At 39.1% G+C, this 18,567-nt stretch overlaps 1 protein-coding gene across 1 annotated transcript in view; it reads left to right on the top strand.

Moving 5' to 3' along the window:
- The first annotated feature begins 6 nt into the window (after positions 1-6).
- Positions 7-18,567, top strand: part of jph2 (junctophilin 2) — a 103,781-nt gene continuing 85,220 nt past the window's right edge. Inside the window, exons 1-2 of the mRNA XM_043710295.1 lie at positions 7-466; positions 11,998-12,811. Coding sequence (XP_043566230.1) covers positions 88-466; positions 11,998-12,811 — 1,193 coding nt within the window. The 5' untranslated portion in view covers positions 7-87. The remainder of the gene's footprint in view (positions 467-11,997; positions 12,812-18,567) is intronic.

Raw genomic sequence — 18,567 nt, 5'->3', positions numbered from 1 at the left:
GGCGCTTTTTAAATTATATTTTTTAGTATTTTTTTTTCTCCCTGTGATCCCCCCCGGGGGGCGGCACCCCACCCCCCCGTTTCATGCATGAGCGGAGGACGCTTTGACTTCGACGATGGCGGGGCGTACTGCGGAGGCTGGGAGGGCGGCAAGGCTCACGGCCACGGCATCTGCACCGGACCCAAGGGCCAGGGCGAGTACGCGGGCTCCTGGAACTACGGCTTCGAGGTGGTCGGCGTCTACACCTGGCCCAGCGGCAACACCTACCAGGGTTACTGGTCCCAGGGCAAGAGGCACGGCCTGGGCTCGGAGACCAAGGGCCGCTGGGTCTACAAGGGCGAGTGGACCCACGGCTTCAAGGGCAGGTACGGGCTCAGGCAGAGCCAGGCCAGCGGCGCCAGGTATGAGGGCACCTGGAATAACGGCCTCCAGGACGGTTACGGCACCGAGAAATACGCGGATGGAGGTAAGACCCTGACCGCCTTGTTATCAGCAACATTATTAACAGTTTAATCAGGATTTAACTACAGACACCACAACTCATCTTACACCAAAGAAACTCTAAAAGATCAATTTTATGCCAACAGACTCTAAAATATCACTTTATATCAAAAGACTCTGAAAAATCATTTTATACCAAACCGTAAACAATCGTTTTATACCAAAAGACTCTAAAAAAATCATTTTATACCAAAAGACTCTAAAAAAATCATTTTATACCAAAAGACTCTGAAAAATAATTTTCTACTAAAATACTGTAAAACAATCATTTTATACCAAAAGACTCCAAAAAAAAATCATTTTATGCCAACAGACTCTAAAATATCATTTTATATCAAAGGACTCTAAAATATCATTTTATATCAAAAGGCTGTAATATCATTTTATATCAAAAGACTCTAAAAGATCATTTTATATCAAAAGACTCTAAAATATCATTTTATATCAAAAGGCTCTAAGATCATTTTATATCAAAAGACTCTAAAAGATCATAAATCAAAAGATTCTAAAAGATTTATGCCAAAAGACTCCAAAGGATTACATTTATATTTTCCTAAATGGCATTTTTTGGACCATACTCAACGTCTATATTATTTTTAACGTGTGGTTTATTTCCTGGGAAAACCAGTTGTTTGCTTTTCGTCGTTTTTTCCTGGCCGCGAGTTCGACAATATTTGTGATTTTTTTTCACTCGGTCGTCATGGTAACTGTATCAACATGTACCACGAGTAACAGAACTGAATGTGGACTAAAGATTTATTTTTCATTTTACAATTTCTGTCTTCAAGAAGGTTAGTGTGGGGGAAAAGATTTGTGACTTGACTCGACACACGTGTGCACAGTGCATTGTTAAGCAACAGAAGTTATCAGATTTAAAATATATATCTAGAAGCTTTGTGGAGGAAATAGGTCTCAGTCGTTTAAAGGGAAATAATTCCTATCTCTACTGTGTGAACTAGTGCATGCAAACATGGGTCACAGAAGGTCATGTTTTTTCTTGTCACTTATGCTTCCCAAACTTTTCCCATTATATTCTCATCTTGAGGCTTGATAATTGTTAATGCCCCTCGGTGAGAACTTGGAGAGCAGAAGCATGTTACAAAGGGAGCGTAGCTGTTATCACTTGATCAGAGCTTGCAACCCCATTGGGGTCCCATCCCCACTTTGGGAGCATTGACATTTTTTAGTTTCTCAAGCATAATTTGCAGTGGAGGTAATTGGGATCTCCTCAGGGGTCAGCATGGTTCCAGGAAATCCGTGGGCTGAAGAGGGTCAGTCAGATGGAACTTAGTTTGGATAAATGCAAGTATTGCATTTTGGTAAAACAAGCAAGGGCAGGACTTATGCAATTAAAAGTAGGGCATTTGGTCACAGAACAGAGAGACATAGGGGTTCAGGGACAAAATTCTTTGAAGTTTGAATCACAGAAAGCGTTGAATAAAGCATTTAGCACACTTGCATTCAATGCTCAGATCTTTGAGTACAGGAGTTGGGACATTATGTTAAAGTTGTAGAGGACATCAGTGAGGCCTCTTCTGGTGTACTGTGTTCAATTCTAGTCGCCCTGTTCGATGAAGGATATTATTAAGCTAGAGAGTGTTCAGAAGAGATGTACCAGGATGGAGAGATGAGTTATAAGGAGAGGCTGGGACATTTTTCCGCTGGAGCATCGGAGGTTGATAGATGAGCTTATAGAAATTTATAAAATCGTGAGAGATATAGATAATGGCAGGTATCTTTTCCCTGGGGATGGGTATTTCAAGATGACGGGTCATATCTTTAAGGTGAGAGGAGAAAGATTTAAAAAAAGACATGAGAGGCAGATTTTTTTATATAGAATGGTTTGTGTGTGGAATGAACCTCCAGGAAAAGTGGTGAATATGGGTACAGTTGCAACGGTTAAAAGACATTTAGATAAGTACATGAATAAGAAATGTTTGGGGTATGTAGGCCAAGCGCAGATAAATGGGATTAGTTTAGTTTGGGATCATAGTTGGGCTGAAGGGTCTGCTTCTGTGCTGTTTCTGTGTCAGTGGTGAACATTAAGAACTAAGTCCATGCTTTTTAGCAGATTTGGTAATCTAACACCTGACTCTGACTCAGGTCCACAGTACTCCACGGAGGGTACTGTTGATCACTAATCAATCTTCCTTTCAAGAGAAGCCCAGAGGGGTAGGCTTTTCACTAGCTGACATTCATCACATTTGTCTTCAGAGCCCTGTGAGTTAATGCACTATTGTTAAGGTAGTGCTAGCATGACAAGCAGAGGGAAACATTTCTGGTAAACTGCAGTTGCAATTGTTTAAAGCCCCAATAGTACAGTTGCACACATTAAGTCCTTCTTGGTTTTGCAAATTTAGATTTAAGGAAATGACATGTGTTCTTACAAACAAAACCATGTGTGCACAACATTTTGGGAGAAGAGGAACCATACCTTTGGCTGTCAGTCTTTCAGTAACATAATTTGGCCATTAGCATGTAAATGAGGAATATCAGACACCTGGCTGACATTTTCAAAAAAAAAGTGTCAATATTAAGGAAGTAAGTTTTGATCCCCACGTTTCTTCTAGCAACCATACATACTCATGCAGTTGCAGCATGAATACGAGCCATTCAGCCCAACCATTGTGCCAGTATTTAATTTGTGGCGGCAAATTGTTCTTGAGAATATTAAAACCACGAGGTAATGATAAACCTATACAAAACCTTAAAAAAATTATGGAGTTTTGTGGACAGTTTTGCACTCTATGGTAAAGAAAAGGTACAGACACTTGAGATAAAGTATGATGAATGTCTCTAGTAATGAATGGATAAAATAGGTTAGGTGGAACAAACCTTTTTAGTAGTTGGGATATTACTAACGAGGACCCTTTTGCTAATTCATTTTAAAACAAAGAACCTGAATTGCTTTTTAAAAGATACTTATCAAAACCTGAGACGTTGTTTTTAATTTCTGTGAAATTGCACTCCAACGCGTCTTCGTTTGTCCAAAGCATCAAACATACCTGCATTTAAAATTTACTTAACACAACTTATTTTTTCCAAGACACATTAAACCACAATCATTGATATTGAATTCCACCTAATTTTTTTTACACACATTTGCTCATCAATAATCCTTTGCTGTTTTCTTTTGTCTTCTAAAGACTCAACCAAATCTATTTTGATGTGATGTGCAGATTTCAACTTTCTCTTGGCCTACATCTAAATCATTGTACACAGATTGAGCAGATGTGGCCCAAATTTGAACTTCAGGGATATGACTACTCATTTCCAACTATAACAAACAAAACTGATAAGAACTAGTCTGTTTTTTTCCCTTCTCACAGTTTTTAATCCAGTTTGCTGTCTTTCCATCATTTAAATCCCCATTAGCCTTCTCCACTAATCTCCCACATGGTACCGTGTCAAAGGCTTTTATGAAGTCCATGCACACTAAATGTAATCATTCATATTAAAGTAAGTTGTCTGTAATTACCTGGCTCTGATTCCCTTTTTAAAAATAGGTACTAAATTAGCAGCTGTCCAATCATGCAATCCCTGAAGGATCTCCTCTCGCTACCTCTGGAATGCAAGTATTGACTGACTCTGTTTCCTATTTGAAGATAAAAACATATTCTCAAAACATATCTAAAAGTTTATTTAACAATATGATCCCGCAAGAAGACAAACAATCCAGCAGCTGCTGTAATTTGCAACCAACTGAATTTATATTTTCTGCAGACTTTCTTGGGCCTTGTCAGTATAATTATTAACTTAATAGGAAGGAATATTTTTGCAACAACAGTTGTCTATCTGTTCACCAAATTTGCAGCCTGTTGTTTAAATTATGATAGGTATTTTCTCTTTTATCTCAATCTTCTTTTTGACCTAGGCTTCATTTTTGGAAAATGTAATGCATTTACACATATTGTGTAAAATGAAAAATTAATTTCTTCAGATAATCAGAATTATATTCCAAGATAGAACTTTTAACCTTAACTGGATATTTATAAGTACCTTTAATTGGATTGATGTTACAAATGATTCCTCCATTTGAAGCATGATTGATTTAGTAAAATTATGTTTTGGATAATTGGATAAATGTTTTGGAAATTGAACATTCATTCTTAAAGTTAATGAATAACCAGTAACATTTTAACAAGTATCGTCAGTTTTCAAAAGGATTCTAATCTGAAAAAAAAGGTGTTATTGGACTCCAAATGAAACACATTCCGATCTAATTATCTCAAATAATTTTTTCCTATCTAATTATTACAGTCAACATTATCGAAATTAGCACTTCAATTGAAAATGTACCAATTGAGTTCATGTCCACAATTAATTTTCACATTGGAGAAATAGCAGAAATTCAGAAAAATTATTATACTGTTGTTAATCTCCAATCAGAATCAAAATATCCAGCATTAGATTTTGATTAAACTAATTGGTGGCAAGATTTCTATTTCTTCCATTGAAATTATTGCAGAGGAAAAGAAACATTACTCATGAATACATATTAAATGAGTACACAGATTCACAGATCTCTACCAGAAGGATGTGAATGTTTTGGAAAGGGTGCAGGGAAGGTTTGCTAGGATGTTGCCTGATCTGGAGTATTTTAATCATGAGGAGAAGTTGGATAAATCTCAATTGTTTTCACCGGAAAGAGCGAGGCTAAGGAGCAGCCTGATAGAGGCATAGATAAGGTAGATAGCCTTGTAATTGGTCTTTCTCAGGGTGGAAAGGTCAACTACACGAGGCTACAGGTTCAAGGTGAGAGGGGAAACCTTTAGAGGAGAAGTGCGGGAAAGTTTTTCACAGAGGTGGTGGATGCCTGGATCGCACTGCCAGTGGAGGTGGTGAAAGCAGTCACATTAGAAACATTTAAAGTGTATCTTGCTAAACACATGAATAGGAGACAAACAGTGGGATAGAAACTGCACATGGGCAATAAGTAGTGAATCTAAATAAGGCGCAGGAATCGGCGCAGGCTTGGTGGGCCGAAGGGCCTGTTCCCATGTTGTATTGTTCTTTGCATGCTGTACATTTTTTTAATTGGAACACTTTAATTATCTGGCATTATATATTACTAAAGCATAGAACAGTATAGCACAGGTACAGGCTGTTAGGCCCTCGATGTTGTGCTGACCTTTTATCCTATGAAGATCAAACTGACCTACCTACCCTATATTTTACTGTTATACTTGTTATAAAATATATAAAACATATTGTATATTAGTTTCCCTGTGTAATTGTGTCTAAATTAATGAAGCATTCTAACTTCGAAAACAATTTAACATCTTGCTTTCTATTCTATCTGTACCAAAGTGATGTTGCCAGAGATGCTGCCTGGTTCCCATAGTAACAAACAACCCACACTGCAAATCTTAGCTGCAAAATTACACTGCAGTATATACAATGTATTTCCTAAAAATTATTCACATATATTTTAACAAGATTATTCACATATATTTTAACAAGATTAAAAACCTCTCCATAGATCGATCTGTAAGTCATATATACCGTATGGCATTCTGAAGTCAGTGTACAGTTATTGGTAAAGATGAGTGTGGATTACCTAAGGGCTGTCTAATTCCCAAACAATCTGATACCTACATTTTCATTTTGCCAGGGTTAAAAATTCTGTGTCCTGAAAATTCATAAGCTGAAAGCCACAATGAATAATGTATTAACTAATTTAGGGACTTAACAATGACTAAAGTACTTCTTGCCGATGTTTTTTAGTTTTACACTTTTGGCATTAGGCAAATAACAAATGCTATTTTATTATCCATTAAATACTTGTTAATATCATTGCTAATGTATAATTATATTTAGTTTCAAAACCTGACACAGTTTTGAATTGTTTTGCATCAGAGCTGCTACAAAACCTTCCAAGTCAGGCAACAAATAAACAAACTTAAATTTTAAAAATACCAATGCAATGATCAAAACCCAGTTATACAGCTTCCATGTTGGGAACACGAGAGACTATCTCTACAATCAGTTTTCTTTGATGTAGAATTCCTTAATGTGCTAAAATCGTTCAGGTGTCACACTTTTCAAGTTGGTTGTAATTGCTCTGAGTTGGAATACTGTGGGTTCAAATCCAATTCCAGGGATTTGCATACGTAATCTAAGTTCGGACTTTGGTCCATTACTGGGGGAGTGAGTACTGCAGTTTTGGAAATTATTTTTGGATGAAACTTTAAAGTGAAGTCCTACCTTTTCCCTCAAGTGGATATAAATGATTCCATATTACATATACAATATATATTTGAGGAAGAGCAAAGGCATTCTGTTCTATTGGTCAAATTCTTTCCATCATCAACATCATTTAAGGTTTGTTGTGGTGCAGTTGTAGTGTCTCTACCTCTGAACCAGAAGGCCTGCTCTAGAGGTGTGTAATAACAGGTTGATTAGGAAATGTAAATTAACATCATTAAAATATTATCTGGTTATTGTTGTGGTTCTGTTCGCCGAGCTGGGAATTTGTGTTGCAGACGTTTCGTCCCCTGTCTAGGTGACATCCTCAGTGCTTGGGAGCCTCCTGTGAAGCACTTCTCTGATGTTTCCTCCGGCATTTAAAGTGATTTGTATCTCCCGCTTCCGGTTCTCAGTTCCAGCTGTCTGCTGCAGTGGCCGGTATATTGGGTTCAGGTCGATGTGCTTATTGATTGAATCTGTGGATGAATGCCATGCCTCTAGGAATTCCCTGGCTATTCTCTGTTTGGTTTGTCCTACAATAGTAGTGTTGCCCCGGTCGAATTCATGTTGCTTGTCATCTAAGTGTGTGGCTACTAAGGATAGCTGGTTGTGTCGTTTCATTGCTAGTTGGTGTTCATGGATGCAGATCATTAGCTGTCTTCCTGTTTGTCCTGTGTATTGTTTTGTGCAGTCCTTGCATTGGATTTTGTACACTAGTTACAAAATCCCATGCAAGGACTGCACAAAACACTACGTAGGACAAACAGAATGACAGCTAACGATCCGCATCCATGAACACCAACTAGCCATGAAACGACACGTCCAGCTATCCTTAGTAGCCACACACTCAGATGACAAGCAACATGAATTCGACTGGGACAACACTACTATTGTAGGACAAGCCAAACAGAGAATAGCCAGGGAATTCCTAGAGGCATGGCATTCATCCACAGATTCAATCAATTAGCACATCGACCTGGACCCAATATACCAGCCACTGCAGCGGACAGCTTGAACTGATAACTGGAAGTGGCAAATACAAATCACTTTAAATGCCGGAGGAAACATCACAGAAGCGCTTCACAGGAGGCTCCCAAGCACTGAGGATGTCACCTAGACAGGGGACGAAACGTCTGCAACACAAGTTCCCAGCTCGGCGAACAGAACCACGACAACGAGCACCCGAGCTACAAATCTTCTCACAAACTTTTATTATCTGGTTATTGTTATTGCTGTTTGTGGGAGCTTGTGAGCAAATTTGCATTGCAGAAGGCTTTTTACAAAGCTGCACATAAGAGATGAGTATATAAAAATAAAGCACATGGGCTTGGTGACAATGAGATGAGCTGGATAGAAAATTGGTTAGTAGACAGGAAACAAAGAGCAGGAATTAACATATCTTTTGCTGGATAGCAGTAGTGATTAGTGGTGTACTGCAGGTATCAGTACTAGGACTGCAGCTATTCACAATATACATTTAGTTCTCTCATCTAAATCATTACCTGCAATTTTGGACAAATTGTATTAATGTAAAATTGGATGGGAGGGTGAGCTGGGAAGAGGATGCAGAGATCCTTTGGTGTGATTTAGACAACTGAGTGAGTGGGCTGATGCAATATAATGTGATTGTGAGGTTTTCTATTTTGGGAGCAAATACAGGAAGGTTGATTATTATCTTGCCATAAATTGAGAAAGGGGAATACACTATAAGACCACAAGTCACTGAGGGTAAGCATGCAGGTGCAGCAGGAGATCATGAAGGTAAATGGTATGTTGGCCTTTGCAGTGAGAGAATTGAGTATAGGAGTTGGGATTGCTGCAATTAACCAGGGTCTAAGTGAGACTACACCCAGAACATTGTGTGCAGTTTTGGTGTTCTTATTGGAGGAAGCATGTTCTTGATATCAGAGGGAAAACATTGAAGGATTACTGCACTGATTCCTGGGATGGCAGCACAGATGTAAGAGAAGGGGTTGAATTGGTTAGGATTATATTTGCTAGAGTTCAGGAGGATGAGGAGGGAATCTTGGAGAAACCTATAAAATTAAATGGGTCTAGAGAGGGTAGATGGAGGAAGGATGTTCCTAATGATGGGTCAAGTCTAGAACCAGGGGTTATAGTCCAAGAATATGAGGTTAAGCATTCAGGACTGAGATGAAGCGAAATGTCTTCACCCAGAGAGTGGTGAGCCTGTGGAATTCACTAGCACAGATAGCAGTCGAGACCAAAAGTTGTGGGATTTCAAGAAGAAGATAGATATTACATTTGGGGTTAAAGAGATCAAAGGATATGGTGTAAAAATAAGAACAGATTTGAGTTAAATGATCAGCCATGATTACAGTATAATGAATGGCAGTGCAGTTTTGAACGGTTATATAGCCTACTCCTGCTTCTATTTTCTATGTTTTACTATGTTTCTGTGATACTTCAAGAATTACTTAAGTTGTAAAACACTTTAGGACATCCTGAGATAATTGAAGATGCTGTGTAAATGCAAATTCTTCCTCACTTTCAGTCACCTATACATTGTTGGTGTATTGCATTTTAAGTTACTTCTGATACTTTTACTATCCAGTTTATATTAAAAAATAAAAACTGTGAAAATAATAAACTGAAATAACAAAATGCAGTATTTTGGGAATTTTAGTAATGATTCTATGATCAAAATAAATCTGCTGCAAAGTACAGTTTTAAAATGCTTTGAGGAGTTTTCCATTTTTAAAAATTGTCCAGAAAGGATAGCTCAAGGTACTGGCATTGCATTATGCTGTGCCAAACATGCTTAGGATGTGTTCACCACCTAAATTTTTCAAAAAAAGGAAGAAGGATAGAGATTGGTCTTGAGCAGTGGGGTAAAATGTTCAAATATGATCAACATTGGTTATAGTACTCACTTGCTGGGCAATTCCATTGATTCCAGTGCAGCCTGTTTTTCATAGCTGGGTAAGAAAGAAATTCTACCTCGGTGACTATTCAGCCTTACTAATGTCATTGCATGAAAACCAGAACTTTCTCTAGATATTGCTGCTCTTCATAAATCTTATTGGTTGACTGTAGCATGACATTGTTAGGGAGCTACAGACAGATCTTCAGCTCAGTCTTTTAATCCCTAAAGATATATGTGTACCATGTGTAGGTTTCAAAAATTAGTTTTGTGTTTAATGGAATCACCACCTATCGCATGATTAATATCTTAAACGTTTGTGGGTAAATGTCAAGGACATCCAGTTATTTGGGCATTTTGCTGCCCTAAAGTCTGTCACATGATCTTTTATTAATTAAGTATTCATTCTCATGACAAAGAGATATATCAGCCAATCATCAGGATCTCCTTTGTTCCTGTTCTTAAGTTGACAGTTTTAGAATCATCATTGTGTTTTTAAATTTTGCAACTTATTTCACTTTTGCAATTGGTGTAACTTTTCCAGCATTTGCCAAGGTAAACAGGCTTTTTAATTAAGCTCGTCATTTAAATGAACTTCAATCCAAAAGTACATTGATCTTGTTTTCTTTTTTAAATAGCATTTAGGCCTAAAACCTGACTTGTTGAAGTCTATAAGAAATCACAGCCTTTTGTCAAATTGACTACAGTATTGGAAACATTGTAGTGTTTGTATCAGGCACTGTCGGGACAACTAACACTTTGGACTAAGCAAATGATTCATAGGCCTTGATTTTACCTTTGTGAATGCCAATCGAAATTAAGTCGTAACTCATCTAATCTTTCTCCCACCTGATGTGATTGCCTGCAACTTAAACTTCGGGTGGAGAGTGGGCCAGCCCGTGCATATCAGTTTTCAATGATGTAAAAATTGGTGATGTCTATGTGCTTACCTTTTGAAGAGCTACCAAGTTCAGGAGTAACAAAGAAGGTATAATAAAAAGCAGAAGATTTGCCTCTTTTACTGACATAAGGTGATCATGTTGCCTTGTGACAGACTAGAGTATTTCTAGTTTTTTCAGTTATTATTCTCATTTGCATTTTTGGATTTGGGTCCCATACAAATTTTTGTACCCCTTCTATTTGTGTTTTGAAATGATAGTGCTGATTTTACATTTATGTTTACATGTGATAATAAGCTTGTAACTATTAACATTGACATGACTTATCAATGTTCCAATGCCTACTCTGTCTTATTCATCTTCTTCATCCTATAGCAATCTCCTATGACTTTTTAAAACACTTTTTAATCAAGTTAGCATCAGCTTTTTTTTACTAAATATTTGTACCTGAATGATAAGAGTGTATTCATTTCTGTGGTTTTCTATCCCGTTAAAATTCTTAAATATGATTGAATGACATCCTTAGTGTTGTACCTCTGGAGATCCCCTTGGTGCCTGATTTAAATGTTAGCAAAGGAGAAATCTATGCTGGCAACTTTCTTTGAGATCTGCTGTCAGTGCTGTGAAATTGGGCCATATGATTTATGGTACTGAGAAACAGGCAATTAAGCCCCACTAGTCAATGCTTCAACAAACAAAAAACAGAAACTCAGCAGGTCTGGCAGCACATGAGGAGAGAAAACTGTTAACATTTTGAGCCCTTCCTCAGAATGGTTTGTTTTAGATCTCCAGCATCTAGCATCCACATGTTTTAGTCTATGCTTTGCACAATCATTGCTTCCTTTTACCTATCAGTATATCCTTCTGTTCTTTTCTTCCTCATGTAGTTATCTAGCTTGCCCTTGCACATAAGTGTTTGCCTATATGTGTTCTTACCACTCTTTTTGTAAGGTTTTTCCTCTGAATTCCCTACTTTGATTCATAGGCATGTACCACTTCGACTCATAATCATAAACATTGTATGTATGTCAAGCATATCAGATCCTTTTATCATTCTAGATATATGTTTTATGTAAGCCCCCTCTTTGCTAGATATCATAAGCCCTAGCCTTCAGTATTTCCTGATTGTTGTAACCTCTCAGTTTTGGTTTCTCCATATAAATCTTTGGTATGTATCATCTTCAATGCTTCCATATCCTACGTGGAGACCAGTACTGTGATAACACACTTTAATTGTGGTTAATCAAAGATTTTATTTTGGATCATGTCTTTATTTTAGAACCTAACTTTGTATTGAGTTACATAAAGAACTTGCATTTATATAGTGCCATTTATTTTCTCAGTTTATACTACAAACTTCTACAGCTCGTGAACTATTTTAGAAGTGTTAAATGTGAGGATTCACAAGTAGCAACAACCAGACATCAGCCTCAACCACAGCTGTCTATTCAGATGATTTACACTAGTGTGGTGATAATTGTTTAGGATTATTAATGGATGTTTATTTTCTGGTTATGTTTCTAGGTACATACCAAGGCCAATTTACAGGGGGAATGCGACATGGCTATGGAGTGCGCCAAAGTGTTCCCTATGGTATGGCCACCATGATCCGCTCACCATTGAGGACCTCGCTCACCTCCCTTCGTAGTGAGCACAGTAATGGAGCTGTGCTGCAACTCGAGCCACCAGCTGACTCTCTGACTTTGACCACCCCCTCTGCTGCTGCCTCAGCCTCTGCCTCTGCCTCCACCATCGGACCGAGCCGTGGAGGGTTCGCCCTGAGCCTCCAGAGTGCTGGTGATGCTGAGCAAAAACCTAAGAAGAAGGGTCTGTTCCGGCGGAGCTCACTGCTCGGCAAGCTGAGGAAGAGCGAGTCCAAGAGCTCCCTGTCCAGTCAGAGGAGCAAAATCAGCTTTCTCAGGAGTGATGCTGGACTCAGCTCAGCTGCCAGTGATGCCAACTCGACTGTCAGCCTGGGCGAAGGTGGCGATGACTTCCCACCTGTCGAGTCCGACATTGATGCCACCACGACTGAGAGCTACATGGGCGAGTGGAAGAATGACAAGCGCTCGGGATATGGGGTCAGTGAGAGGTCAAGTGGCCTCAAGTACGAGGGTGAGTGGCATGACAATCTAAGGCATGGCTATGGCTGCACCACCTTCCCAGATGGCAACAAGGAAGAGGGCAAGTACAAGAACAACGTGCTGGTCAAGGGCAAGAAGAAGCACCTGATACCACTGAGGACCAACAAGCTGAGAGAGAAGGTGGAAAGAAGCATGGAGGGGGCGCAAAGGGCAGCAGCTATTGCTCGGCAGAAATCAGAGATTGCCTTGTCCAGGTAAGCAGCTCTGAAACATCTAGAATTTATGGATATAACTTGGACTCATGGCACAAAATGGATGGTATTGACTTAATTGCTCATTACAAGTAGTGTCTAATAATTTAGAAATGAAAACAGAAAGTGCTGGCAAACTTCTGCAGGACTGGCAGCATCCATGGAGAGAAAACAGAGTTAAGGTTCAAGTCCAGTATGACTCTTCTTCAGAATTTTGATAATTCAGTCTTACCTGTTTTATGCCATTGGCCAAGAGGAGTATCTACCCTCTATTGCTCAGATTCTGACATTGGGGAGGGAGAGTGGATTACTGAACATTGACATAAGTATAGTAAGGACCTTGGAGTGTTGTTGAACAAAGCGATCGTGGAGTGCAGGTTTGTAGTTCTTTGAAAGTGAAGTCACAGGTAGATAAGATAATGAAGAAGGCATTTGGTATGCTGGCCTTTATTGGTCAGTGCATTGAGTATATGAGTTAGGAGGTCATGTTGCAGCTGTACAGGACATTGGTTAGGCCACTTTGGGAATACTGAATGCAATTCTGATCTCTCTGCTATAGGAAGGATGTTGCAAAACGTAAATGGGTTCAGTAAAGGATTTACAAGGATGTTGCCAGGATTGGAGGGTGTGAACTATAGGTAGAGGATGAATAGGCTGGGGCTGTTTTCCCTGCAGTGTTAGAAGCTGAGGGTGACCTTTCGGAGGTTTAGAAAATCATGAGGGTCATGGACAGGGTAAATAGACAAGGTCTTTTTCCCAGGATGGGGGAGTCCAGAACTAGAGGGCATAGGTTTATGGTGAGAGGGAAAAGAGTTTGAAAGGAACTAAGGGACAACGTTTTCATGCAGAAAGTACTGCGTGTATGGAATGAACTGCCAGAGGAAGTGGTGGAGGCTGGTACAATTACAACATTTAAAAGGCATCTGGATGGGTCTATGAATAGAAAGGGTTTAAAGGGATATGGGCCAAATGCTGGCAAATTGGATTAGATTTATTTAGGGTATCTGATCGGCATGGCCGAGGTGGACCGATAGGTCTGTTTCCATGCTGAATAAGGTTGAGTCCACAATGCTATAAAATGCAACTGAAATAAATTACACTTGACAAGCCAACTATGGTGATGCCAAGGTTTAGGAATGGTAAGTGGTCATAACATCATCACTGAGGATATTTTCAAACAGTGTGATTTTGATTGGGTGTTTGGGGGTGGGGCTTGCATTAGGAATTTTAGCATGTTAAAAGTTTGAATTAAAATTTCCATTCCATTTCCAAAACATTTCTGGTTCAACTAAATCTTCTGACTAAGCAGATCATTTAAAAAGTCTTTTCTGAGTGCACGGTTCACAGGTTACGTGAGAGAAAGTTTCCAAGCATGGGTTTTGCCAGTATATCTGTTTCAATTCCTTAGTGTTGAATACAGAATAGGAACACAAAATAGCAGTATCCAGTAATAGTCAAAGGCCAGGTGTCACATAATTATAAAGACATTGATTATCACTGGAATGCTGTTTGATATTTGGCTTTCTTTTATGGAAACCATTCCCTCTTTTCTTCAATTGAAGAAAAAACATGTTAGAAATTTCAAAACATGACAGCAGCTGAGGCTTTCAGTTGAGAATGTGTATTCATAAAATTGGTCCTCGTAAGTGATGCTTGGTCGGTATCTTTTCTCTAATATGTATAAATCTTTTAAAGATTTAATATGATTTTGTGCGATTTGTATTAAAATTTTATAGCAGCTACCCTAGTTTGTTAGTAAAAATTACATAGACACTTAAAGTTACCAAATTAAGGGAAGCACATTTATCCTCAAACATTTAGAGATGATATTGGCAATAACATAGAATTAAGTATCTGTAGGAATTGTTCATTTAATGTACAATATTGACAATGAGAAACAACTATTTGAATATATGAATTAGTTATACGTTTCCTTTATTTCTCTTCAAAATAGATTACCTTTTAATGATTTAGAATATACTTAAAAATGCATTTTAAAAAATCACTGGAGAAAATTGTATAGTTACTGCAACAAACACAGAATGCTTGATAAACTCAGCAGGTCAGCAAGCAGCTGTGGAGAAAGAAACAGAGTTGATGTTTCAAGTCTGGTATGACTCTTCGGTTCTGAAGAGGAGTCATATGGACTCAAAACATTAGCTCTGTTTCACTTTACAGATTCTGCCAGATGCTAAGTTTTTCCAGCATTCTCTGAACTTTTTACAAATGCATAAGCCTTGTCTTTCACACTGATATGCTTGGTCCCTCATATTGGAGGATGGGGATGCCTGTGGAGATTTGCCATCTCTCCACAGATGCTTCCAGACCTGTTGAGTTTCTCCAGCATTCTGTGTTTGTTTTAGATTTCTAGCATCTGCATAATTTTGTTTTATGGATAATTAGTGCATCTTATTTTGCATGTTCTCTGTGTCACCGTCAATTCTACAAGAAATATTTTAATTCCAGCCACATGGAATTAATCTTAAATTCCAAGTGTGGTTATATCAGACTTTCTTTTCATGGAAAGAGTGAGGGCTGTGGATGCTGAAGAGTCAGAGTCCAAAAGTGTGGTGCTGGAAAAGCACAGCAGGTCAGGCAGCATCCGAGGAGCAGGGGAGTCAACATTTCCGGCATAAACAATTCATCAGGAATTCCTGATGAAGGACTTATGTCCAAAACATTGACTCTCCTGCTCCTCAGATGCTGCCTGACTTCTGCTATTTCCATGGCCACCCTTTTTGACTCTCTTCTCTTTGTGGTCAATTTATCGGATTCCCCTTGCTTAACTTAAATCAGGACCCAATAGTGTCATTGGTGCTCTGATGCTGGTGAGCAGATGAATTGTTCAATCAAACTTGGTTGTACCAAGTGGACAACTTGTCAGGTCTACTTAAAATTTATCTTCTTGGGACCCGGGAGAATTAAGAGTGCTTTCCAGGCTATTTGAAAACATTTGGGATGCTTCTAAACCATGGAAATCTCAGCACCTCTCAACTTGCGTGACTGTTAGACTGATAGTCTTTGAGACCAAATGTTGTCAGGTCAATCTGCCAAGCTGTTTCCGTTAGAATATTATTGAGGATCAGCAGTCCCACTAACTTTCTGGCTGAGAGTTAAAATTTCTTTTCCCATTGTAAAAGCTGATTTAACAATTGAAATTAACCTATGCTGAATTTAATCTGTCAATATCCAAATTATTTATTTGCATATTTCAAACTGTGTTTCTTAGTTTTTAGTCTGTTTCAATACTTCTACAGCTACTAAATTGATACATAAAGTGGAAAGTGTGTGTTGCATATTTTCTCTGACACAAGGTCCTATTCATTATTTTACCCAGATACCTGGAAAGATGGTGTTAAACAATTCTTTGAAATGTCAAGCTTAATTTTTTAATGAAATAATTAAACTGAAGAAGAATTGATTTCAATATGTCTAATAAACTGTGATTTCGTATTTACTTTAACTTAATTCATCAATTTTGCACTTGATAAAAGAATAACATTCATAGAGATCCATATTTGTTAGAATAAGTGGAACAAATCTGATAATTTTTAAAAAATTAAATTTCAGGCATTTTTAAAACATTGACATTGCTGCTACAGTTGTCAAAAGTTATAAAAGGAATCCTTTTGTTGGGTGTAAGAATCACTGACAAGGCCAGTATTTGTTGTCCATCACAAATTGCCTCTGAACTCAGTGGTTTGCTAGTCTGTTTCAGAGTGCAGTTAAAAGTCAATCCACATTCATTTTGATCGGGGGTCACATGTAGGTAAAATTGATAAAGAAGGCATATTTTCTTTCTAAATCAAAATAATGATTGTCTCAATAATAGTGACCATGAAACTAGTTTCAATTCCAGATTTTACCAATTCAAGATAAATTCCATGGTATGATTTAAAACTATATCCCAGTACATTTCACAGTGGAAGACACCAGCAACACACCAGAACTTCAAGGGCAGAGGTGAGTGTAGTGGCCATCATTAAGGCGAAGGTGCTGGGGAAGCTGAAAAGTCTGAAAGTGATAATTCACCCAGATTGGATGGACTTCATCCCAGATTTTGGAAGAAGATGGTTGAGAAGATTATACAGGCATTGATGGTGACCTTTCAAGAATCACTGGAGTTAGGGATGGTCCCAGAGGACTGGAAAATGGCTAATGTAACTAGCTAATGTTTCAGAAGGGAGAGAGACAGAAGATAGGCAACTATAGTGGGAAAAAAGGATGGGGGTGGCATTGCTAATTAGAAATGGTATAACGGCTGCAGAAAGGAAATTTGAGGGGGATCTGCCTCTGGAGGTAGTATGGGCTGAAGTCAGAAATAGGAAAGGTGCAGTCACCTTGTTGGGTGTTTACTATAGGCCCCCCAATAGCAGCAGAGATGTGGAGAAACAGATTGGGAAACAGATTTTGGAAAGGTGCAGAAGCCACAGGGTCGTAGTCATGGGCGACTTCAACTTCCCAAATATTGATTGGAAGCTCTTTAGGTCAAGTAGATTGGATGGGGCGGTGTTTGTGCAGTGTGTCCAGGAAGCTTTTCTAACGCAGTATGTAGATTGTCCAACCAGAGGGGAGGCCATATTGGATGTGGTACTCGGTAATGAACCGGGACAAGTGGTGAGCTTGTTAGTGGGAGAACATTTTGATGATGGTGACCACAATTCTGTGACTTTCACCTTGGTTATGGAGAGAGATAGGTGCATCCAACAGGGTAGGTTTTACAATTGGGGGAAGGGTAAATACGATGCTGTAAGACAGGATCTGAGGAGCATAAGTTGGGAGCATAGGCTGTCAGGGAAGGATGTCGTGGAAATGTGGAACTTTTTCAAGGAACAGATACGACGTGTCCTTGATATGTATGTACCTGTCAGGCAGGAAAGAAATGGTCGTGTGAGGGAGCCTTGGTTGACGAGAGAGGTTGAATGTCTGGTAAAGAGGAAGAAGGAGGCATACATAAGGGTGAGGAAACAGGATTCAGACAGAGCAGTGGAGGGATACAGGATAGCCAGAAGGGACCTGAAGAAAGGGAGTAGGAGAGCTAAGAGAGGGCATGAAAAATCGTTGGCGGATAGGATCAAGGATAACCCCAAGGCATTTTATGCGTATGTGAGAAACCTGAGAATGACGAGAACGAGGGCAGGTCCGATCAAGGACAGTAGTGGGAGACTGTGTATTGAGTCGGAAGAGATAGGAGAGGTCTTGAACAAGTACTTCTCTTCAGTATTTACGAACGAGAGGGACCGAATTGTAGAAGAGGAGAGTGTGAAATGGACTGGTAAGCTAGAAGAGATACCTGTTAGGAAGGAAGATGTGTTGGACATTTTGAACAACTTGAGGATAGACAAATCCCCCGGGCCTGACGGGATATATCCTAGGATTATGTGGGAAGCAAGAGAGGAAATTGCAGTACCGTTGGCAATGATCTTCTCGTCTTCACTGGCAACGGGAGTGGTACCAGGGGACTGGAGAGTAGCGAATGTTGTGCCCCAGTTCAAAAAAGGGAATAGGGATAACCCCGGGAATTACAGACCTGTTAGTCTTACTTCTGTGGTAGGCAAAGTAATGGAAAGGGTACGGAGGGATAGGATTTATGAGTATCTGAAAAGACACTGCTTGATTAGGGACAGCCAGCACGGATTTGTGAAGGGTAGGTCTTGCCTTACAAGTCTTATTGAATTCTTCGAGGAGGTGACCAAGCATGTGGATGAGGGTAGAGCAGTGGATGTAGTATACATGGATTTTAGTAAGGCATTTGACAA

This window comes from Chiloscyllium plagiosum, chromosome 20, assembly GCF_004010195.1.
Source record: "Chiloscyllium plagiosum isolate BGI_BamShark_2017 chromosome 20, ASM401019v2, whole genome shotgun sequence".
Lineage (NCBI taxonomy): Eukaryota > Metazoa > Chordata > Chondrichthyes > Orectolobiformes > Hemiscylliidae > Chiloscyllium > Chiloscyllium plagiosum.
The sequence above is the reverse complement of the archived record's forward strand: the minus strand, read 5'-3'. Positions and strand labels throughout refer to the sequence as shown.